This window comes from Gorilla gorilla, chromosome 7 (assembly GCF_029281585.2).
Source record: "Gorilla gorilla gorilla isolate KB3781 chromosome 7, NHGRI_mGorGor1-v2.1_pri, whole genome shotgun sequence".
Classification (NCBI taxonomy): Eukaryota; Metazoa; Chordata; class Mammalia; order Primates; family Hominidae; genus Gorilla; species Gorilla gorilla.
The window spans coordinates 146,175,155-146,200,561 of NC_073231.2; the positions used below are offsets into that span (position 1 = coordinate 146,175,155).

The window sequence follows — 25,407 nt, forward strand, 5'->3', positions numbered from 1 at the left end:
CATTTCAGATCTCTGGCCTTACAGCCACCTACAGGCCAAAGAGAAACGCTTCAAACCAGCACCGCCAACATCTGCATTTCAGATCTCTGGCCTTTGGGGCCAGAATAACAAATTTGCAGTATGTGAAACATATGGCAAGATTAATTTTTACAGTATATAATAATTATTCTCTGTCACTTCACATTGAAGTGACAGAAAATACTAATCGGCTTGAAATTATCAATCAAATCTGAGATTCAGTATCTAATACAGAGCTCTTTGACAAGTGAATGAACATATATGAGTGCTTATTTAATCCAATTCCTACACTTTTTATAAAGGAGAAAACTGAGGGCCAGGGAGAAGTTCACACGTGGAAAGGCTAAGGATAAAGTCTCACCTCCCAACTCCTCATCTGGTCCTTTGTCCAAACAAACAAACGAGGCCGAACCCTGAGGAAGACCCATAGTCCTTGTGCATCCAGCCTGCATGCCCTTTTCCAGTTCGTTCCAGTTTCCAGATCCAATACTCCGTATGAAACCCTACCACTTCACTATGGCTTCAATTCAATTATCAGAAATTCTGCTTATCTTATTCTCACATGGTCCTGATACAGAGATGCCTACATTTTCATCACTGAAGTCACACTTAGCATTAAGTACCTGCAACATACCACTGAGATAAACTTTTTTTTTTTGAGACTGAGTTTTGCTCTTGTTGCCAAGGCTAGAGTGCAGTGGTGCAATCTCAGCTCACTACAACCTCCACCTCCCAGGTTCAAGTGATTCTCCTGCCTCAGCCTCCCAAGTAGCTGGAATTACAGGCGTGCACCACCACACACAGCTAATTTTTTGTATTTCATAGAGATAGGGAGTTTCACCATGTTGGCCACGCTGGTCTCGAACTCCTGACCTCAGGTGATCCACCCACCTCAGCCTCCCAAAGTACTGGGATTTACAGGCGTGAGCCACTGCACCCAGCCAAGATAAACATTTTTTAAACTAAATTGGTCAGTTAAAGATTAGAGTCAGAGTCAGACACAGTCAAAAATAAAGCCTCCCCCATCTGTTCCCACCTGGCTGAGAAACAATCTTTGGGTAACAATCACCTGCAGAGAAACAATCTTTTGGTAACTTTAGCTCGTTAGTCTGTTGCTAAAACTTTCAATAATACCCACTGAAAGCCTAACATTTCACCAGAGAGATAGAAACTTTTCTTTCTAACTTAGAGACCTAAGTAAAAATATGTAGGTCTCTAAGTTAGAAAGAACTATACAGCCTCACCTGGGAAACTGCCCACCTGCCTAGTGAGTGAAGTAAGCAAACACAGCAGCACTGTTGAAATCCCACTGTGGCAGGCACAATGCCAGGCAGCTGACACATTCTTTCTGATAAATCCTCCACCTAACTAAGCACAATCTTCTTATTTTTGCAGTTGAAAAACAGGCTTGGTAAAGTCAGTAAATTGTCAAAGGTCACATTTGATAAAGTACATGAGCCAGGATACAAACCCAGCTCTGCCTGAGCTTAAAGATCACAGCCCCTACTGTCCTCTGCTGAATTAAAGCATCATCGTCCCCTTCCTACACATGCAGTAGCCCAGGCCCAGGGGCAGTCAGCATCTTCCCCAAGGCCACTCAAATACCCATGAATGATATGCATACATCATCAAAATAGAAAACTGTGAGACTCTTTAAGAGCAGCATATGCTGAAACACTCTTTGGAAGTCACGAACAAATCCACGTTAACCAACAACAATTACTACATATTGAGCACAGGTTCTCAACTGAGAACAGGTTGAGAACGGGTTCTTTATATACACTGTTTCTAATCCTTATCACAGCACAGGAAGATAGGTATTCATCCTCATGTCACTGAGGAGGAAACAATAGCAGAGGAAAAAAAGGCAACTGGGCTTATCAAGCATTTATTGAGCCTCTATGTTAGGCTGGGATTAAAAACACAAAAAGACTACATTCCAGCTGTCCCGCCTCACACCTCAGTCCACAGACATGAAAACTAAAAATTAATATATATGAAATATAAAAATTAATGTGTAGGCCCTGAAAAAGCCAGCTCCACAGGATGAATCCATCCTGAGTGGCTAACAGGACCTAGATTCAAGTTAGACTCAAGCAGCCATCTGCTGACTAGAGGTCACACACAGACCTTGAGTTCCTGGAAAACCCACGTGTCTGCTTAACTTAGGGGCCTACATAGCTGCCTGTTCCCATTCATGCCATCAGTAGACTGTGACCTGCAACAACCAATCAGAACTCAGCAAGTCTGAAACCTTCAAGTACATAAGTGAACCTGAGCGGGAACCTGGGCGGGAACTTTCTCTGTAAAAGACAAACCTTTCTTTTGTTCTCTGGAATGGATAGCTTCAGTTTGCATCAAAGGCTGTTCTCCTCAGTTTGTAAACTATTCCCCGGAATAAAGTCTCCCCTCTAAAGTCCTTTTCAGAGAACTAATGTTCACAAATGTGATAAGCATTGTTATATACACATGGGAAAAAAAAAAAAACTTTGGGAAGAAAAAAATTTTCTTCTACCAAAAGGTGTCGAGGAAAGGGGCTGGAGGGAAGCAGGGAGCACGGGAAGGGGGGCGAGTGCTCCATTCTGGGTAGTGAAAAGCCAGAAGAAACTCACAGTACGTGTGTGTAGAGCCTCTACTCTGGGGACAGCAGCTAAGTTTCTCTCCCAAGCTAAGGAGACAGCCTGGGCCAGACTGAAAGAGCAGTGCACAATGTGCGGGGCCTTCGGCCTCTAACACTATTTCAGCAGAAGATTGCTGCAGATAAACACCTGCTTTAGAAAGATCACTTCATCACAGGGGTGGAGGACAGGAAAGAAAGGGCGGATCTGGAAGACAGGAGGTGCCTCAGGATGAGTTGCCATATTCCGGACCAGAAGTGGCAGAGTCCAGGCTGAGTAATGGTGTCTTGGCACTCTGTGCAGCAGATGGTGGGCGGGCAAACGGAAAGCAGGACTGCACTGCACTGCTGGGGAGAGGACACCACCTGGAGCCACGTTGTCCCACAGAGACAAGATCCTTCGTGACGTTGCAGAAGGTCCCTTTTGATACCACCCTGGGATGTTCTATTTTGGTTCACCTAAAACCTGGCAAATTAGTATTTTCCTATAACTAGTATATCCACTAATATATTTGGGATTTTGAAGTACTGATAGTTTTTCTTCACCTCACTATTTTACATGTGTGGTTTCTCTACCAAGCAGGCATTTTATTAGCAGGTACTTATTATGTTGTACTACATGATATTTATCTCTTCAACATACAACTAAAAGTACATCAAAAGCTTCCCTTCATTTCTGCTGGGGTTTTATTCAATCCCTTCTCTCTAGTTCTGAACAAACAAAAGGGATTGCATAAATTGCAATGGAAACAAATTATACCCCTTTACTGACAAACTCCCACTGGGATTCCTTGTAACACAGCAATGCAGATGCATACCTTCTCCCCAGCCCAGTGAAAAATGAAATATAGCAAATCGAAGGTCCAAAGAAACCACATAAGCCATCTGGAGAAAAAAATGCAAGGGGGAAAAATGCATGTCAGGAATGAAAAATAGGAAATATATATACACATATCCTTGGCAGTACAAAAAATCATGTCATTCATTTTTGGCCAGAGTTCGTATTTTAGCTCTTTATGCTCTGCTATATGAAGCTAAGGGACAAAAACTCAAATGTGAAGTCTGCAGATACTTCACAATGGGAACAAAATACTATATAGGACATCAACATACGACACGTAGGGCTTTCAACCCGAACCCCGTATATTTTAGTCTGTTAATCTATACAATGGGAAGCTTGCGATCACTATGGCCAAATTCTAGCAAAATTCCAAAATCCAGCAAAAATAACACATTATTGTTTTAATACTATTTTAGAATTTACTGAAATTCAAAAAATATAAAGGACATATATTAAAATATCCAGGATGATAAAAGATGACCAGAAAAGCACATCATAATTGAAAACTCCTCATAAGTGAAAAGCCAGCATGGGGTAGGAAATGGAGGGACGGCTCTGGCCCTGTGTGGTCCTGAGCCCGGCAGTGCTGGGCCGTGGCCTCAACCCTCACTCTCCAAGGATGACTGCTGGGCTGAAGCCCATGGCATGCATATCAGCCTTGACATTTTTCTTTTCAATAAAAGTGTTTCACTAAATCTTTAACCAAAGGTGATACATTGTTTTGCATTACTTTTCAAACATATAAGTTTACAAGCCATGAGAAATCTCACTGGGCCACGTCGTGAATCTGACTTGGGAAATACTGCCACCCACAGAGGCAGGGCCGCGAAAGGACGCAGAATTCCTCTAGAGGTGACAAGGCAGCAAAGGTGACTCTGCACATTTCACTTCCTAACCAGTCAAATGATAAGTGAGGAGGGGAAAGAAGGGAGGCTGGTTTTCAGAAACAGACAAAGACCCACAGAAGCCCTTAGTTAAAAACACCCCACTAGTAATTTCCACTTGTCAAAGCCTGTGTCTCAGACCTAGCGCACACCTCCTGTCCTAGCCTCCCCAGGGTCCCTGCAAAGCACAGATTCCTGGGTCCTGGACCAGGGATTCTGACTTGATAGGAATGGGGCCCTGGAACTGGCATTGTAAATTCTGAAGATTTTCTTTAAAAATAAAAGCATTGTCCCTGAGAACTAAGTCTTACTTGCACAAAATAACCAAATCCACACCCAGCTGAGTGTGGAGGGCAGAGGGAGAGAGGAACTAACAGCTGTCTGAGCTTCCCAAGCCGAGACAGAGTGGAGGGAACGGTGGAAATGGAACCAGCTTTAATCCTCACACACACCCTGTTATGGTCTGAACGTCTGTGTCCCCCCAAATTCACGTTATACCCTAACTCCCAAGGTGATGGGATTAAGAGACAGGGCCTTTGCGGGGGCGATCAGGGCATGTGAGTAGAGTTCTCGTGATGGGAGGAGTTCCCTTGTGAAGGAGACCCCAGAGAGCTCCCTCGCCCCTTCCAGCATGTCTCTGAGGCAGGAAGTGGCCCTCACAGGACATAAATCTGCTGGCACCCTGGTCTTGAACTTCCAGCCCCCCGAGCTGTGAGAGGTAAATGTCCCTTATTTATAAGCCACCTAGTCTGCAGTATTTTGTTAAAGCAACCAGTAAAGATGCACCCCAGAAGGTGGGTCCTTCTTGTGCCCCTTTTCCAAATGGGGAAAATGAGGTGGGGAGAAGTTACATGACTTTCCCCTGCTGCACAGGGAGTCAACAGACATTTGCTGAGCCCCTGCCACACAGTGCTCCAGGCCACAGAGACTGTGCAGGACGGTGGCACACCTGCCCTCAAGGAGCCTCCATCTAGCAAGGAGGGAGACTGATGGTAGCGCCAGGCAGAGAAGGGTGGGCGTTTGGCTCAGAACTGAGGTGCACAGAAATGGCAGCCATGCCAAGACCCAGGGGGAAGCCGTTCACGCAGAAAAAAACAAGTGCAAGGTCCCGGACAAGAGCCAGAAATCAAGTTTGTTTTCTCAGAGACACAGAAACAAGACAAACCTGGCTGGTGCTGAGTGAATGTGCAGAAGACTAGAGAGAGGTGAGCAAGGAGAACTGAGGAGAAACATCAGGTGGACCTGGGAGGCTTCCAAAAATAACCCGGCTTTCCCTCCACTTCCTGATACATGTCCTGGGAGCCACCAGGGAGGTTTAAGCAGAAAGGTGCTATGGCGTGAAGCCATGGTCATATCTGGGATGTGCCGAGGCAGTGAAGCCTCCAGGACTTCCTGATGTACTAGACGTGGGGCCTGACGGCAGGGAAGCCACGACAGCGTCAGGGTTTCTGCCCAAGCAGTGGGGCGGGCAGGGGCACCCTGTGCCCTGTGCTGAGAGAGAAGCGAAGGCAGGTTGGGCAGGTAGACAGTCAGGCCTGCAGCGCCGCAGAAGGAAGAAGTACAGGCACCATGAATGCAAAGACCATTCCTGAAGCCCTAGGGCCAGGTGAGATCCCCCAGCAGAACATGCAGAAGTGGGAGAGCAGGCAGGGTTGAGGAGGTCCTCTGTGTGGGTGGTGAAGCCACCAGGAACAGAGACAGGGTGGAGGTGCTGAGGACAGAGCAGGCCAGGGACTGAGTGAGGAGAAGTAGCCAGTGCACCTGGCAATGACCATGACACAAGGAAAGGCAGGAGCCATCAATCCTAATGGTACACCCTCCCAAAGAGCTGGAGTGTTCTGAGGAGGACTGTTTGGAAGTAGCAACAGAAAATGATGCCCGTCCCATCTCTAGGCCCTGAGGTCCTGGGGGCAGAGGAGAAAAACCAGCATGCATTTGAGAGAACAGCAGGGGAGGCAGGCCGAGAAAAGGGCTGGTTCTCATCTCCTCGGATGCTAGGATGGCGTTGTGAGCGGGACAGAAATTTATTGCCCGGCACCAGGCTACACTTGCATTTCACTTCCCTGTCCCTTCCGATTAAATGCTGGCGACAGGCCCCGGTCACAGTTATGCCAGAAACACTCCCACTCATTTCCAAACTTCCCTGCTGAAGAGCCACTCACTCCATATAAGAAGGTTAAGGGAACACTCGGGGAGGAAGAGGACGAGGAAATGCAGGAGTCAGCTACCAACAGACCTCAGGTTCCTGCAGTCACCACGGAAGGGGTCATGGGAGCAGGGAGGGATGGGAAACGGGGCTGGGGTGGAGACTCCTGGAGATGGACCTCCTGGGGCCTGGGCCGCTGACAGAATGGAGAGGCACAGAGATGTGGCCACCGTGGACATCCGGGGAGACCGAGGGACAGCAGCTGAAGACCCAGGGAAGGCTGGACACAGCCCTGGGGTTGGGGCAGATGCAAGGGGACAACCCAAAGGGGCTTACAGGACTGGAAGAGTTAAGGAAACAAACACATCCTAGTATTCAAAGCCAGCTCTGCCACCTCCAAATCCATACTCAGACATCCAAGGTAGGATGGCACCAAATAGAAACCGAGCCTTCGACCTAAGGAAGCTGAAACACGTGAAACTGCCTGGAGTGCATCGGCTGGGGAGGGTGAGGGTGTGGGAAGCAGCAGCCAACCTCAGCTTCTCCCAGTTGCTCCGTCTCCCCAGCCAGTTTCTCCAGGTCATCCCCAAAGGAACTGCGTGCCCCTCACACTGCTGGAATTATGTACAGTACCCAACTTACGCGAGACGATCCACAAATACCTGCAGAAAGGATGTAAAGGGAGCGGCTGCTCCTGTGCAGATTTTCCAGCTCCTCCTTGTCCCTTATTATCCGAACAGTACTCCTGGAACCCGTAAAACACATCCTTTGGAGTCCTGAGGGGCTACTAAAATTAAATGCTCAGCTCAAACACCACAATTTTACATGCAAAAACCAAGATTTTTAAAGGAGTTAGTTACTTTATTTTTTCTTATGCTTTTCACTGTCCAATTCACTATCATTCAGAAAGCCTCACATAATATCACATCAATATTTTTCTATCCAAGATGGGAAGAGGGAGGAGAGGGAGGAGGAGAATTATCAGTATCCCTGTCTAACCCATCTAACTAAACCTGTAAGGATGGACTTGCCAAAGAGAAAACAAAACAAAAAGTTGTTTCAGGTGTTAAAATTTCAATCAAATATCAAATATGCTAGAGAGAGATGCAAAGAAAATGAATGATTTTTCTTGATGGGGATTTATCTCCTGCTTCCTAAAAGTGGACTTGAGATTCACACCAGAAATTAAAATCGTCACCACTGTGTCCACTCGGCTGAGTTGGAATGACACTTCCCAGCCCCTCGCTGCGAAGCTGAGTCAGCACATGGAGTGATGTCTGAGGCAGAGGCACGGGGTAGCATCAGTTCCGGCGCCCAGGGCAGGACACACACCCACACTGGTGGACTGGGCAGCATCCCACCCATAGCTCCTCTGCTCCTCCAGCTCTGGGCCAGGCACGCATGTTTAGCACGGCCGCAAAGGGCACCAGCCTCTCCTCCAGGAGCCCCCACCATTAGAGCGGGAGGCTGGGAGGTGGTGAGAAGCTGACATGGGCTCCAGGCCATCCCCATGGGGGATGTGGCTCAGCCCCACAGTTCCTAGCTTGTCCTTGCTTCCCTCCCTTCACATCCGCCTTCCCTTCCCAGCCACCTGCCTGCCTCAGGCCTTCGGGATCCAGCAGCAGACACCGAAACGATGCTTCACAGGCCTGGGTAGCCAGCTCCCACAGCACATAGCCCGATCCCCTGTAAGAAATCCTATCTATGTGTGCATATGTATAGACGTGTGCACTGACAAAGACTCTCTCCTTGACCAAACTTCAGACAAGCTCCTGTGAGTCCTCTTTCCAACGAGGCCTCATCCTTCAGCCCTGTCCTCAGCCTGCCTAGCCCAGTTTCAACAAGAATCCCGGGAAGTCACCCTGCCTCCCTGTTAGGCAAGTTTAGCAAGAATCCCCTACACTTAACGTCTCTCCTCTTAGCAATTTTCCATCCACTGACCCCCTCACTCTGCTCATTGGCTATAAAGCCCCACTTGGCCTTGTTGTATTCAGAGCTGAGTTCAATCTCTCCTCTGTTGCAAAAGAGTTGACTCCTACTGTAGTAGTCTTAAATAAAATTCTCCTTACCATTTTAACAAGTGTCAGAAAAATTTCTCTTTAATGGTGTACATGTATGTCTCTAGAACTGTGATGAATACAGTGATTTTTATAGCTGTCTCATAATTTTCCAGGTGGTACTTCTTCCTTTTCCATAAGTCCTCTGGTCAAAGGCTGTTTTGAAATTGTTCCAGGTTCAATGTTCAATGGGTGTCTTTTCCTTCAAAGAAACATAAACATATAACATCACCCCACCACCAGGGACCAGGAGCACTGGGCTAAGAAGAATTTGCCATCGGCAACTCCAGCAGCTCTAAGAAGGGCATTCACTCACATGACAACTGAACAAAAATGTCAGTCAAAGGTGCCATGGCAAGTGTTTCCCCCTTTCCGAGGCGCTGGGACGCCAGGGGTCCTGCTGTTCTGCCACTCACAGCTGACTGGATAACTGGGTGACTGTGGGCAGACCACTTCATTCACATCACAAAGCACGATGGCAGGACACCATCTGCCCCATCAAACCCCAACTAAGTTTCAGTGATAGTCAAATGAGCAGGAGGGAGGAAGCAATCAGAAGACTGGAAAAGAACTTCACATAAAAGAGATACAACAAACAAACCTGCAGAAAAAAATCCAACCTTGCAAGTCACCAAGAAAACGCAAATTAGAAGAGTAAGGCAGCGTTCCGCACACACTGAATTAGCAGCCCTGCTGCTGGCTGCATCCAGCAGTGTCTCAACAGCAATCACAACGCTCAAAAAGGCTGACCCAGGAAGCCCCCTCCTGATGAAAACTCTCTCCTGCTAAAAAAAAAGCCAAAGACCTAAAGATGTTCACCACAGTGTTATCAACAGTACCAAAAACAACCTGAAAAGCAAGCAAGAAAGGGAACAAAAAAAAGCATGTATTATTAATGCATTCAACTATAGGTGACTGCCAACGTGTGCCTCTAGCTAGCTGTAGGGTGTGGGGCTTCCTTTGGAGGTGATAAAAATGTTCTAAAACTGACTGTGGTGATAGATGCACGTATCTGTGAACATGCCAAAAAGCTGAAGTGTACATTTTAAATGGCATCTAAAGGCATGAGGCCAAGGGGAATCACCAGACACTGGGAGCAAAGAGACAAGCGAAGGCAGAACCAAGCCCTGACGCAAGTGCCCAGCACACGGGAATCAGAAGTGGGGAAGTTCCAGGATGAGCTGGGAAAAGGAAGAAAGCGCCGTGTAGAGGAAGCACTGGACTGAGAGGACACTGTTGACAGACAGAAAAAGAGGACAGGAAATGACTCCTGCTTTGGAAACTGGTGACCTTGGCAAGGGAGAGGAGAGGGACGTCCGGCAGAGAGGGCTGAAGGGGGGCGTGCGAGGGAAGGGCAAGCAGGGGGGCCGAAGGGGGCGCGCGAGGGAAGGGCACACAGGGGGGCCGAAGGGGGCGCACGAAGGAAGGACACACCAGGGGGCCGAAGGAGGCGGGCGAGGGAAGGGCACACAGGGGGGCCGATGGGGGCGCACGAAGGAAGGGCACACCAGGGGGCCGAAGGAGGCACGCGAGGAGAGGTCACACAAGGGGGCCGAAGGAGGCACGCGAGGAGAGGTCACACAAGGGGGCCGAAGAGGGCGCGCGAGGGAAGGGCACACAGGAGGGCCGAAGAGGGCGCGCGAGGGAAGGGCACACAGGGGGGCCGAAGGGGGCGCACGAGGGAAGGGCACACAGGGGGGCCGAAGAGGGCGCGCGAGGGAAGGGCACACAGGGGGGCCGAAGGGGGCGCGCGAGGGAAGGGCACACAGGAGGGCCGAAGAGGGCGCGCGAGGGAAGGGCACACAGGGGGGCCGAAGGGGGCGCGCGAGGGAAGGGCACACAGGGGGACCGAAGGGGGCGCGCGAGGGAAGGGCACACAGGAGGGCCGAAGAGGGCGCGCGAGGGAAGGGCACACAGGGGGGCCGAAGGGGGCGCACGAGGGAAGGGCACACAGGGGGGCCGAAGAGGGCGCGCGAGGGAAGGGCACACAGGGGGGCCGAAGGGGGCGCGCGAGGGAAGGGCACACAGGGGGGCCGAAGGGGGCGCGCGAGGGAAGGGCACACAGGAGGGCCGAAGAGGGCGCGCGAGGGAAGGGCACACAGGGGGGCCGAAGGCGGCGCGCGAGGGAAGGGCACACAGCGGGGCCGAAGGGGGCGCGCGAGAGAAGGGCACACAGCGGGGCTGAAGAGGGTGCGCAAGGGAAGGCAGATGACCCTGGCAGAGGTTCCGCTTCAGAGCGGAAGGTTGCTTGGCTTGGCTGGGCTGAGCTGAGCTGCACATCGTGGTAATTACGGCACGTTTGCACACAGGGAAGCCAGTGGGGTGGGAGAAAGGGAGCCGGCAGGAGGGAGCGGGGAACACGGAGTGGGCAGGAGGGCATGAGCGCTTGTGCCATGGGCTTTGCGGCCCTTCCGCAACATTCCAATGAGACACCAGGCCTGGTGAAGTCAACATCCGCCCCCTTCCAGCAGTGCCCCTTAAAGCATGGCACTGCACCAAGAATAGGGGCAGGAATTGGGCAAGGTGAAGAAGACCTGATGAGGGTAACGGGCTGCCACCACGTCCAGGTAGCCCGGCAACGGCAGCACAGGGTGTCAGGCTGCAGAAGCCACCTCTGCCCAGCAATGCCTCTCTCACTCAGCTACACAGTCAGCAGATGATTTACATCCTCTAAGTAAGTAACCAAGCCTTGCTCTGATTAAGTAATCCTTCTCTTAACTCCCTTTTCTAAAAACTTCTTCACAATCATCCTAACATAACTGGTTCCCTCTGCCACAAAGTCAAGGAGCACCTTTTGAGGGAACAGTGGGATCTGCGGCAGCCTTGGTTAGGAAGACGCGCCTTTCCAGCAAACATGCCCGCTAAGGTTTAGAAGCAGAGATGCTGAATTCTGCTCTGAAAATAACATTTTCTGAAGCAACAAACTTTGCTTTCTTTCAAAATAATTGCAGTGATTATTTTTGGTCTCCTGTATTCAGTGACGTCTGCTGCCACTTCCACCCTCCATCAAGGTAACTTTGATAGAGACAAGCAGCCCATGACAAGATGAGTGACCTGCAAGGTGCAATCACCAGTGGCCACCCCAGGCAAGTCCCATTAGCAAACCAGATGGGGAAGTGACATTTAGACTTCTCCTAAACAGCCATCACAATGTGACAGGGACAGTGGCAAAGCGGTGTGCAGGTAAATATCAAAGGGAGGCTGTCCATCCATTTAACGGTATTTCTTCACACCTACTGTGTTCCAGGCCGTCCCAGGACAAGGCAGATGGGGTCTGCTAGCCTCTCACGTTAAGACTGGGAAACGCAAAGCGGTGGGTATGATGCAGAAGAGCCAGGGGTCAGGGTGGTCTCCTGGAGAAGACGGCACTGGAGGTGAGACCTCATGGCGAAGTGCACCATTCAAGATCACCCAGGAACAGGCATGTGGGACTCTGGGGTGGAAAAGTCTTGGCACGTAAGCATTAATTAAGGAAGCCAAAGGAACTGGAACCGGGAGCAGACGAGAAAGTAAGGGACAAGGTGGGAGAGAGGGCAGGGCCGGGGGCAGAACCTGCAGGCCACACTGAGTCCTGGGTTTTATTACAGGAGCAACAAAACAGGATCTGATTTGCAATTTAAATAGTAACTATGAGGGGTGTCCGAAGAATGAAGCAATGGGAGGCTGGAATGGAGCAAGGGAGAGGGGCAGGAGGCTCCAGAGGAGATGATGGCAAATTAAACAGAATGAAGGCAGTCAGAGTGAGAAAGCAGAAGCAGGCTGGCTGGGCCTCTCAACGAATCCAAGGTGCAGAGAGGAGAGGATGGCAGAAAAGGTGATTCCAGGGCTGGGCCGGAACAACCGCGTGGGTAGTCAGGTAAAGGATGAGGAAGGAGAAGCGACAACGGACGAGAGACACAGGCCCACGCTGGTCGCTGACTGTGCTGCCATTCTCCCCGCACCCCTCCAGCCCCCCACGCTGCCTGCCCCTAGAGACAAAGACGGCCAAATCCATTCGGCCCTTCCTAGCTGTAGCACTGAGCCCATGGATTCAACCAACTGAGGATTGAAAATATTTGGGGGAAAAAATTGCATCTGTGCTGAACGTGTGTAGTTTTTTTTTTTCCTTTCCCTAAACAATGCAGTAGAATAATGGCTTATGTAGGTAGCATTTACATTGTATGAAGTGTTACAAGTAATCTAGAGATGGCTTAAACCATATAGGAGGCTGGGTGTGGTAGCTCACGCCTGTAATTCCAACACTTCGGGAGGCTGAGGCAGGAGGACTGCTTCAGCCCAAGAGGACAAGACCAGCCTGAGCAACAAGGCGAGACCTCATCTCTGCTAAAAATAAAAATAAATAAACAAACAAACTATATGGGAGGATGTGTATAAGTTATATGCAAATACTATGCCACTTTATATCAGGGATTTGAGTATCCCTAGGTTTTGGTATCCAAGAGAGAGCCTGGAGCCAATGCCCCCTGCCAATACTCAGGGATGACTGTGCTTCCCATCACGCTTACAGTGGGCTGGCATGACCACATGATCCGGTTCTAGCCAATGAGACAGAGAGGTCTGCTAGAGACTCTTAAAAACTTTTGTAACAGCTTTGTTGAGATATAATTCACATAGCAGTTGGCCCATTAAAAGGTGCAATTCAATGGTTTTAAGGATATCACACAGTTGTGCAACAACCACCACAATGTACTATTGGAATATCTTCACCGCCTCAACCCCATACCCTTTAGCCATCGCCCCCACAAAGTCCTCCATTCCCCCAGTCCTAAGAAAGACTAATCCATTCTGTCCCTATAGTCTATTTTGGTCATTTGAAATAATTGAGATCATAAAACATGTGTGTGGAATTCAGAGCCTGGCTTCCTTCACGTGGCATTACATTTTAAAGGATCATCCACGCCACGGCAGGGATGAGTAGTTCACTTGTGGTGTGGCTGCACAACCCTGTGAGCATTCTCATATACTTTAGATGGATAAATTGTATGGCATATGAGTTAGCTCTCAAAAACTTCTTTTATTTTAGTAAGACTTTTGGTTTCTTGTAGGCAAAGCATGACAGCAGCTATGGAGAGAGAGGCACTGCATAGCGACAGCTGTTTCGGAAGTTTAAGATGCTTAAACAACCTCAAGGTCTACCAGCAAGTCAGATTCGTGTTGGATACTATGAGACCTGGGATTCTGCGCTACTTCCGCTGAACGAGGAACTGGCAGCCTAATCTTGATCCACACTTTCAAGGGCGAGGTGGAGAGGCCACCTTCCCAACACCTTAGGACTAGGCTGAACATTAAACGCGGGGGAAACAGCATGCACTGAATCCCCGGTTACACTGGCCGCCGTTCCCTGCCTGAAGAACACCTCTGGGCGGCACCATCCTTTCCTTCCCCTTGCTCCTCTTCCTCTGTTTCCACCTCCCACTCACCCCTTCCCCAGGCCAGTCAGAGCAGTGCTAGAGTTAATTACAATATTATAAGACAAATTATAACAGCAGCACATCTTGGAAAAGAATCACATCCACATCTGACAGCCCTTTGGGGTGATTCTGCTGTTCCCTATTTCTCTCTCCGAGTCTTCTTAAGGTAACCTTGAGCAAAAGAACCACTAATGTCTGACCAAGGAGCTGGCGTCCAGGTCCCCCAGAAGGAAAACAGTGCCATCTTATGATATTTACTAAGCACTTCTTGGCAGCAGACATTGTTAGGCACTTCAGGTGTGTCATCTCCAATCCTTAAAACAATCCCACAAGGTAGATGCAAAAACCAAGACACAGATAGGGTTTTCGAGAAAACACCATCTACCCAGAGGCCTCCAGAAAGACACTGGACCACAGTAGAATAGGTAAACCAAGAGCCTTCAGATCCCAACAAGACCAAGCCCAGGAAACCATGTGCAACACAAACCATCTATACTCTAGCGTGAGAACATCACACTCCCTGCCATCCTAACCTGGTAAAGTCATTCCAACAGCAGAAATGCTGTGAAATAAGGCACATCCTTAACACAGGTTCATTCACTGGCCCCCTCCCATCTCATGGGACCCCCCCTTTCGTCACGCCTCAGTCTTTTCACAGTAGCATTAATATGACATATTTATAGTATGCATTTTTTCCCCTTCTTTTCGTAAGTATTGATAACCGCACTTCACTCACAGCAGCAGAGCCTACATACAGTTGAACCTTCCTCGCTCACCTGGGGCTTTTGATCTCAGTCCCTGAAACAGTTTACCTAACTAATTTTTCCCCGTGTTCCCTTTTTTAGCTATGTGATGTGAAAGCCACGAGTCTTTTTTATTTTCCACAGGAATTGGTGTCAGTAACTGTAAATTCATCCTGAAACGGCCAGTGCAAGGATGAACATCAGGCAGCGGGCCAGACCTAGTCCATAGGCCACGGTTTGCCAAACCCTGCTCAAAAGCCTGATCAAAGGCCACAGCAGGATCTTTAAAATTGCCAATTAGAAGAAATATCCATTTGGTAGCATAGCAGAAGGTGGGTTTAAAGAGACAGAAGACATCATTCATTCAGCCGGCATTTAAGGACCTGTAAGGTACCAGGTGCTGCTCCAGATATGCATAACAGTTCGTGTCTTTGAGGAGCTCAGAGGCTTGCTGGGTGGGGAAACAGACCAACACCTCCACAGCCCAGCATGCTGGAAGCTCTGACAGCGGCAGGCACAGGGCATGGGGAGCTCCCAGAGGTGGCACTGCAGTCATGACAGGGATGAATTCCTGGACAATGTGACAGTAATGGAAACGGCATGTACAAAGGCAGCAGAATAGCAATGCTGTTGTATTTGGAGAACTGTCAACAATTTAGTACGGCCAAATACAGAGTGAATGTGAGAGTGGGAAAAGATGAGTCTGGAAATTACAAATATGTGCCATTCTAAACCTTTCACAGAGGAAGGAATCCCTCTGCCCTTTTAAGAGACTCCCGCGCAGTTCACAGGACCAGGTTTGCATGCACAACCCATGAATCTTCAGAGGATGACAGCTCCATTAATCTACTGCTGGAATGCCACGGAAGCTCTGTGCCCACATACATGGGAAGCCTCAACAAAGATGGCCCTGTACCCATGATCAGAAAAGCAACACAGTCACGGTTCCTAAGAAGATTCCACAAATCATCAGGGTAGTACATCATCTTGTAAAAAATGACCAAAGTCTTGGAGAACTCAGAGCCTTTCCATGTAAATACTTGCCCTAATAACGTATCTTGTAGGTTCAATCTTTTGCAAATACTGGAGGGTACACATGGAGCAGAAGGCCCCAGATGATGCTATCTTCAACTGCACATCACCAGTCCAGCTTCACAAAGAACAAGAAGGCTAGAAAGACCCTCCTCAACCCTGGGGTCACGTTTTTCCATTCCTGGCTGCTCTTCTATTCCATACTTTATTTCAATGCAGCAAAATTTAGAAATGTAAGTTATCAAGTCTGTGAATAGCACCATGAGCTCTTCAGAAAAAAAGACCATCCAATAAATTATAGTATCCATCATTAAAAATAACAAACCGCCACCTAGCCCTGCACAACCCAGCTGTCCAAATGAGAAAATGGAGGCTGGGGAGAATGTAATTATTGATTGGACGTTACAGTAATTAGAGGCTGAGGTGAGTGGAAAGAACCTCTCAGACCTCCTGACTTTTGTCCTTTTCTCAGACGACTCCAATTAACCAAATATCATTATATAAAGGTCTTTCAAGAGACTGTTATTTGTTCAACAGTATCAAGTGTCCCAAGTTCTTCTCCTTTTAAACTGTCTTTAAATCACTAATTAATATGACTTTAAATAACCATAAGACACTATCAGCATTTCATGGATAAACAAATTTTCCTGTCACCTAAAAACATACAGCTTGGACCCCATCAATCACAGTGTGCGTCCCCTTCCCAGGACAAGGGGCACCTGACACCTCTAGGGGGTTATGCTGCCTTTTCATCAAAAATCAAACGCAATTTATATCTAATGGAAACACAGCCCATATGGAAGCATAGTGATTTCGTTCTCTGTTTTCTCACTGGGAACTAACAATCCACCAAAAGAAAGCAGACCTTAGAAGTACATCATGATCACAGCTCCTCCTCTCTTTTGCCATCAACCGCCTGATCTGAAATCTAGCTGAGTCTGTTTGCAGCTTTGTCAGTCATCCAAACTGAGATGATGAATCTCTCCTAACTCACTCTACAAATACCATGGATCAAAACTTCCTACCATGACTAATTCAAACTCAGATTTTAAACATATATTCTCCTCCAGTATTTCTGGTAGATCTTAAAAAGAGAAAAAGGAAAAAAAAAGAAACTATCCTCAGGATTCCAGCGTGGAGAAGATACACCGAAGAGAGATCACAGCACTGGGGGGGAATTAACTAAGGGCTCTGGCCATAAAAGCAATGGCCAGTCGTGACCACGTGAGGGAGACAACCAGTCTAATGGGCGAGCCACATCCAACTTGAAGCCTCCGTCCTCACTTAGGGCTGGTGAAGACCACAGACTGTGGTTAAACATGTCGTTTCAATAAGAGTTCACATTTACATATTTTACACACATATATTAAAAGAGCCTCCAATGTGACCTGTTATAAAATGTCTAATTACTCAAAAATATAGCATACAGATCACCCTTTTTGAAAGATCACATGAGGAAAAGGTACAACTATCACATGATAGGCTTAGAAGTGAACAAAGCTTAAAAATATAAACAGGATAAGAAAAAACGGTGGGGAAGGCAGAGGTTAAAGCATCAACGAGAACCCTCGCTGTATTTCCCTGTAGAGGTTTTCTTTGCCACCTGGAGAAAAACGCTGACACTGAGTTCTGGACAGGAAGGGCAGGGGAGATAGGCAGGCACACACCCCCACCACCACTCCCAGGCACGGGGATGCTCATCAACAATACATGAATGCTATTAATAAAAAAAGAAACACAGCAACAGAGCAATTAACAGAGAGCCCTGTGTGCTCATCCACTCTCTGTTCTTCCCGGCGGCCATTTCATGGACATGCGTGTAAACATCAACCTCCGAGCATGTGGGGCTGGGAAACACAATCTACTTCTCAGCGCCGTCATCAAAATAAGACAAGGCCTCACATGTCTGTAGTGGAGACAGTCGGCTCATCAGCCTGACACAGAAGAGTGGAATGGGTCACCCCAATTATTGATCCTGCATACACGCTCAGTCATCTCACCATGTCCCATGGAAACCGCAGGGTACCCAAAGGGGAAGATATGGCCCATGTCCTTGAGAAATACAAACTCCAACAGAAAAACACGATGTAGCATACGTATACACACACATACAGTGTACAAACACATATGTGTTCATTGTAAAAAGAATGTGCTTTTTTTTTTTTTTTTTGAGCTGGAGTCTCACCCAGGCTGGGGTGCAGTGGCGTGATCTCGGCTCACTGCAACCTCCACCTCCCGGGTTCAAGCGATTCTCCTGCCTCAGCCTCCCAAGTAGCTGGGATTACAGGCGTGCACCACCTCGCCTGGTTAATTTTTGTATTTTTAGAAGAGATGGGGTTTCACCATGTTGGCCAGGCTAGTGTTGAACTCCTGACCTCAGGTGATCTGCCCGTCTCACCCTCCCAAAATGCTGGGATTACAGGAGTGAGCCACCATGCCCGGCCAAGAATGTGCTTTTGAAAAATGTCTGAGGACCCAAGTCAGAATCAACTTTCCCATAAGCAATCACGATGAAGGCAAGGGCTGTGACAACATCACTCACACCTCAGCAGCCATGCACTTGGCATCTAGCCTTTGCCAGGTCCAGCTCCAGGTAGACAGCAGGCAGAATGAGGTCTTCTCCCATGGAGGGAGACAAGCATGGACCAACTAAATACGCAACTGATGACCGATAAGTGCAGGAAGGAACAGAGCAGAGGCCCAGAGTCCCTGGTCTAGCTAGGGACTTGCGAAGGCTTTCAAGAGGAGGCCAGGCCCAAGAGGAGTCACATGGTGAAGGGGCAGGGTGTGGGGACAGGGGAGGTGCACCGGCCCTGCTGTGGGAAGGAAGGTGTGTGCTGAAGAAGTTCAAGATGCAGCAGACACAGCAGGCGAAGGAGTGACACTGACGGCTCAGGCGAAGGGCTCAGGGCCGTGTCACCACAACTCACCAACCGTGGGGACTGTGCTTACTGAGGTGAGGTATGTGGGGACACTGCCACCAGGAGAGAACAAAGTCCTGGCTACAGGGGCAGAGGGACATGCCATGGGTCAGGGATGGCACCCGAGATTCTAAGCCCCTGCACAGAGTCCAGGCACTGCCTCTTTAGATTTGCTGGATCACGGGAAGGCTCAAGAAATTCCAGGGGAGTGGGGGAGGTGGGCAGCACTCCCAGGGGCTGGGGAGAGCAAACATTCACCCGAGCAGGTAACACCAGACCACTGCCCAAGCCGCCGCTGAGCCACAGTCACCCCAGCAGGAGACACATGTGGCTCTGGGAGCTCTGCCTCGGCCTGCTGCTCCCTCCCGTCACCGAAACGCCGGAGTGCAAATGGGCCATGGAGCCAGCTTCCACGGTGGCCCTGCTGGCCACCTGCTCACTCTGCAGGTACAATCAAGAAAAGCACAGTTCAAATGCAGCCCCAAAAGCAACAGCGACCCTGCAGGTACAATCAAGAAAAGCACAGTTCAAATGCAGCCCCAAAAGCAACAGCGACCCAATACACGCAGAAAAGGAGCTGCACGGCTGTCGCAGGGGCCCCGATCAGAGCAGAGATTCACTTGGGTCACCAGAAGTCCTCAACAGAAAACAACGGCTACTCCACACGAGGATGCCAACGGCCACAATAAGTGGTGTGTGCCTTCAGAACCTTGGCAACAAAGAACCACAGGGGTTCACGAAAGGAGAATTCCTTTCTCTTAGAGATGGCCGTGGAAATCACTGTAGGGAAAGCAATGTTTCCTTTAAAGAATGCTAGCGTTTCAACAGGTGCAGTGAGAAGATGGGCTTTATGAGGACTGCTTAATGTATACTAGGTTTCTTTCTTTCTTTTTTTTTTTTTTTTTTTTTTGAGACAGAATTTCACTCTTATCGCCCAGGCTGGAGTGCAATGGCACAACATTGGCTCTCTGCAAGCGCCACTCCTGGGTTCAAGTTATTCTCCTGCCTCAGCCTCCTGAGTAGCTGGGATTACAGGGGCCTGCCACCATGCCTGGCTAATTTTTTGTATTTTTAGTAGATACGGGGTTTCACCATGTTGGCCAGGCTGGTCTCGATCTCCTGACCTCAGGTGATCCGCCCGCCTGGGCCTCCCAAAGAGATCGGATTACAGGAATGAGCTACCACATCCGGCCAGAATTAGTGCATTTAAACCTCACAACCACCCTCAGAGATGCACACCCCACGTTACCCTGGAGCCAGAGCCTGCTCAAAGACAGACAGAGAACAGCCAGGGGAAAGCAGTGGGTGGAAGGCTGGAGAGAAAGATGTGCTGCTTTTAGAAATGTGAAAACAGACAAGCACGAAATTTGGGAGGTGCCAGGACATGAGACTGAGGGAGTGGGGTCGCCGCCTGGACAGCAGCAGTGACGGCACAGCACTGCAGGGGGCAGTAATGAGCCGCCCAGACGGCCTGCAGGGAGGAGAGGCCCGTTCCCCAGGGGAGAGTGCTGCCTCCCCAGAAGCTGTCCTTGACAGGCAAGAGCCCTTCATCAAGACCCTACCCTTTCCTGGGAGCAGTGAGCACCCACGGCCTGGCACGGGGACAGGAAGCCCCGGCCCTCCCATCACCAGAGATCTCGCCGACGGCTTCCCAGCTGCACAGGCCCTGCTGGGTCAGCAGAAGCCTTGTCTCCTTGCTGAAGACAACCACATCACCCAGGGTAGACTGCATTCAACTGCTGGTCAGTGAGGGAGGAGAAAGGCCCGGCCCCCTCAGAACAACATGGGACACGTCTGCAGGCCACGGCAGTGCAGGGCTCCCCGTGCGGCTGAGGCCTGTGTCCACATAGCACTGAGGCCCAGCTTCTCCCACTGTCCAGTCTCGCCTCCATCTCTTCCCTTCTACGGGGCTGATCCCATGAGTACGCCCCAATACACTCTGCACACATCAGTCTCCCCAGCAGACAGCACTTCCCTAAGAATCCAGCCGGCACCACACACTGGGCCAGGGCCAGGGGTACAAGGAGGAAGGCAGGTTTGGGGCAGCTGAGCCCCAAGCGCATAGGGAAACAGGTCATGACTAAAACTCAAAAAGCAGATAGCACCCAGGAGCAGTGTAAGAAGAGAAGATGAAGGCCGAGAAAGGAGCCCGGGAGAAAGGCAACCTTGAAACAGGGGCAGAGACACCGCGTGGCCCCATGAGAGCCAACACATGCAAACCTCATCTTTGGTTTTGGAAGGGGGGATGGAGTTACCCAGTGACTCGAAGGGGCACGAGGGGCCCTGGGTTCTGTTCATGCCCATCTCTGATCTGGGTGTTGATTACAGCGGTGGCCACTTGGTGAGAATTTACTAAGCCACATTCCTATGAGTCGTGCACTCCTCTATGTAAATGTTATGCTTTGACATTTATATTTTTAAAAAGGCAGGCTAAGGAAATGGGAGGCAACACAGGAGGCTGAAAAGAAGCCTGAGAAGTGGAGGGAAAAGCCATGGAGTGTGGCGGCCGAGGAGCAGGAGGAGATGGCGTGAAGGCGGGAGGAGGTGGCACAGGTGTCCCAGAGAAGTGAGTGTGGAAGGAGGGAGCCAAGGCATGGGGCAGGGACCTTGTCACCGACGAGGAGCTGGGCAGCATCTTCCACCCACTGAAACCCAAGCCCAGGGTTTACATGAACCAGCATCTAAAGTGCTCTCATTCACAGTTCCTTGAAAAAAACATTGTGGTTTGAGCTCACTCACCCTGATCCGACAAGAAGTCCAGCATGGTCTGCAGAAGGAAGGACAGGTGTCTGACAGAGAGGGCAGGGTTCCCCATCCTTCGGGAGGCGTAGACCAATTCATGGAGCAAACGCATCTGGACCGCAGCCCAGCCTCTGTGCGTGCCTGCGATGGAAGTTACAAAACATCACAAAAGTGCTTGGAGAGGGTACAGGAAATACAGTTAATCTAAGTTGTAAAACTTGGCAATTTGAAGACAGATGCCTCAACCATCAAACTCCAAGAGCAACAAAAAATATTTCTGTTGCTTTTAATGACCCTGGAAAAGGACTTTAAAGTTGGCATGGTTTTCATACAGCAAAAACAGGCATTACACTATAGCTTCTCTCTCTGCAAAGACATGATTTGATTTCAAAAATAGCCTGCTTCGAAATAATAAGCTTAGAACAAAAGATGGATTTCATATATCTGAGCTAGAGACATACTTTTTTTCCAAGAAAATACTCATATTTGAAGGGCCTTCATTATCAACAACCAACAACATTAAATCAAAAATATAATATTTCTCTAAAATACAAGAAAAATGAAGAAAAGTAGATAGCTAAATTAGAAAAAAAAAGTTAAATTCTACAGCTGCTCACTCCAAAACAGTTTAGCATCTTTGAATTAAAGACGGAGAAATCTGGATGCACAGACAGTTGAAAAGTATCTCTTTTTTTAAGAGATGGCGTCTTTCTCTGTCATCCAGGCTGGAGTGTGGTGGTGCAATCACAGCTTACTGCAGTCTGGACCTCCAGGGCTCAAGCAATCAATCCTCCCATTTCAGCCTCCTGCGTAGCTGGGACTACAGGTACACACCGCCATGCCCAACTAATTTTTTTTTTCCAGTAGAGACAGGGTCTCCCCATGTTGCCCAGGCTGGTCTTGAACTCCTGACCTAGAACGATCCTCCCACCTTGGCCTCCCAAAGTGCTGGGATTACAGGTATGAGCCACTGCTCCCAGCCAATCTGTGTTAACACACATACCCTGCCAATGGCTCTGATAACCAACCACACAGACTGGCTAATCACTGCTCCAGCTGATCCAAAACTTATACCATGAAAAAACGCATAAATGCACATTCGAACTCTGACAAAACTGCCACGCACTGAAAGTCCGTAATAGCTCACGACAGTCGGTTGGTTAACAAGTATTTACTGAGAACACAATACTGTGCAGGGCAGGTTCTCGTGCCATTGACACTCTTGTGGGAAGAGTCAGGCCTCAGCCCTGGGAAACAGCATGCTGGTGGATGCTGGGACGAACACAAACAGTAATAGTGAGGGCTGATGGGGCTGAGAGATGCTGCGTCAGCCAGGGCAGGTGGGCAAGGAGGTGACCTCTGGGGTGAACCCTCGATGAGAAGGGGGCCACACCAAACTGTAAAACGGGACAGTAGTCGGAGTACAAGTTAAAGTTATGAGGCTTCAGTGCAATAACCCATTTAAAGCACTTCAGCAGTTTATTTATCATAAGTTCTCAATAAATGCTAGTTGCTATTAATATTATTATTCAATGAATATAATGTGGTTAACACACAGGTCAACCTTTGACTCTAGCTGTGACATGATTAATGATCCAACCTGTTCCACTGTTTCACTAAGAATGAGTCCTCCATTTTTTTAAATCCCTATTGAGATTATTTATTAAGTAAAATTACCTGCTTGTGTGTCAAAATCCCCCATTCAGGTATGACTTCCTGTACCTGAAGACTGTGCGTTACTTACTATTGCATCCCCAGGACACGGCCTGACGTGAGACTGGGCGCTCGGCTGAGGCTGACTGGCGAGCAAACAGAACAAGAAGGGATGCCTCCTCCCTAACGCAAATAGCAGGGGCCCTTCCTTCTATCCTAACCTTTCTCTGTTTGCCCACTGATATTTGAAGACGTTGCTCCAAGGGTTCCACCGCTCACAGCCCTTCCTGAGCTCTTCCCTCAGCACTCTGCCCTGCACAGCTGACCAGTCCCTCTTCTGTATTTCCACTGTATTTTGCACAAATTTCAGCCCACAGAAGTTATCTGGCAGGTACCATAAGGCACCTGTAATCTCATGTCTTTGTTTCTCTCCTCAATCCTTAATTTCCTTGGGAGGCAGGTTTGTGTCTTATCCATTCAAGTGTCCTTAATGCCTGGCAGGGTGCCTGATAACAAAGTTGGTACTTAACACGCACGTGGATCAAGACGCAAGGCTGGTGAAAGGAAACCCTCCCATGTCGCAGACGTGCATACAGCTATGAAGGAGTACAGTGATGTGGTTTCTAGGATCTGCTTTAAATACTTCAACAAAAAAATGAATAAAGTAAAAATAAAGCCAATGTGGTCAAATTTTGATAATGATTTAATCTGGGCAATGGACACAATATTCTATTCTATCCTCTCTAATTTGTATATATTTAAAGTATTTCTCCATAACTTCTCATTGAAATCCTTGGAGCTGACCATACACACACTTAAAAAAAATAAAAATAAAAATAAAAACACTACTTTATATCTTAGTAGTTTATCTTCCCGACATCTTTGGGAATATAAAATGGTAGTACTTCTCATACAACTGCAGGAAAGGAGAGAAAGACGAGTCCCTGCAATATTCCACATTGTCGAAAGAAGCCAAGACCAAATGCCAAAATGAAGAAGAGATTTTTTTAAAGATTATGAAGCTGAAATCAATGTCATGACTAACCTAGCCATGAGTTCAGAAAGACCCAATTTAACTAATCTCAACACTACCATATCCAGAAGGTTTTCTCACATAAGAATTGGGCAAATATCACTTTGCTGATTCTTTTAAAAATAGATAATGATCCAGTTCCTACCACGGGCGATTATGAGTAAGACCGAGTATACATTTTCTTAACAGTAAATAGTGTACAAGTCATAATTTCTATGTGGCTCAAAGTGCGCTCCCTATAAAATGTGAATTATTTTTCTGAAGGCAGATTTGCAGCATATGACCCAGTGATAAAATTTTCAATACTCTTGTAATCAAAAATTTCACCAATTTGGAGGTTTATTTTATATACGAACTATTGCCTTTTAGCAAATCCATCTGCCTTAGCAGTCTCTTTCTTTCATAAGAGTTCCTGGGCAAAATTTAATCCCTCGTCCAGGAAAAGGCTTGAGCAAAAGGCATGATCAAAAATCTTCATATACAGCAACACAAATAAGATTTAAATGATACTAAGCGGCCCCTTAAGCCGGCAAATACACACAGCACACATCAGTGTTCCTTCCTCGACCGTCTATAACCAGCTAGTGCAAATGTTCATTTCAAGAAAAAGAATACATTCTGGGACCTGAGAATACAGACAATTTGCCTTTTATTTACAGGTACAGGGTGTTAGTAGATTTCCATTAAATTCTCTGGGAGATGTTTAAAGCAGTCCAGAGCCACAGTGGAGATGGGGTTTAAAGTGACTTTTGTGTTTTGTTAAACATACAGTCAGCTGACATTTATCATTTTTAATCTCAGCCAGTCACCTTCTTTCTCTAGCCTCTTTCACAAAATAATGGAAAATGTCTCCTCCTGACACAAACGTCTTTTTTTTTTTTGAAACGGAGTTTCACTCTTGTTGCCCAGGCTGGAGTGCAATGCCACGATCTTGGCTCACTGCAACTTCTGCCTCCCAGGTTCAAGCAATTCTCCTGCCTCAGCCTCCCGAGTAGCTGGGATTACAGGCACGTACCACCATGCCTGGCTAATTTTTGAATTTTTAGTAGAGACAGGGTTTCACCATATTGGCCAGGCTGGTCTCGAACTCCTGACCTCAGGTGACCCATCTGCCTCAGCCTCCCAGAGTGCTGGGATTACAGGCGTCAGCCACTGCACCCGGCCCCAAACATTTTTCAAATGTATTTACAAATCATGGGAAGTGTTATAAGGAAGAACAACAGAATCCAATGAAAAGAGAAAACGGCATTCGATGAAAGAGAAAAATAAAACAGTCCACTTAAGGCTGAAAGGACCACTGAGGACCTCT

The 25,407-nt window shown here is 48.3% G+C and overlaps 1 protein-coding gene across 3 annotated transcripts in view; it reads right to left on the reverse strand.

Moving 5' to 3' along the window:
* Positions 1-25,407, reverse strand: part of TRAPPC9 (trafficking protein particle complex subunit 9) — a 730,192-nt gene that overhangs the window by 608,597 nt on the left and 96,188 nt on the right. For all 3 annotated transcript variants that reach the window (XM_019032441.4, XM_004047569.5, XM_055349566.2), the window contains one exon: positions 21,410-21,553. In XM_019032441.4, the coding sequence (XP_018887986.2) occupies positions 21,410-21,553 (144 nt within the window). The remainder of the gene's footprint in view (positions 1-21,409; positions 21,554-25,407) is intronic.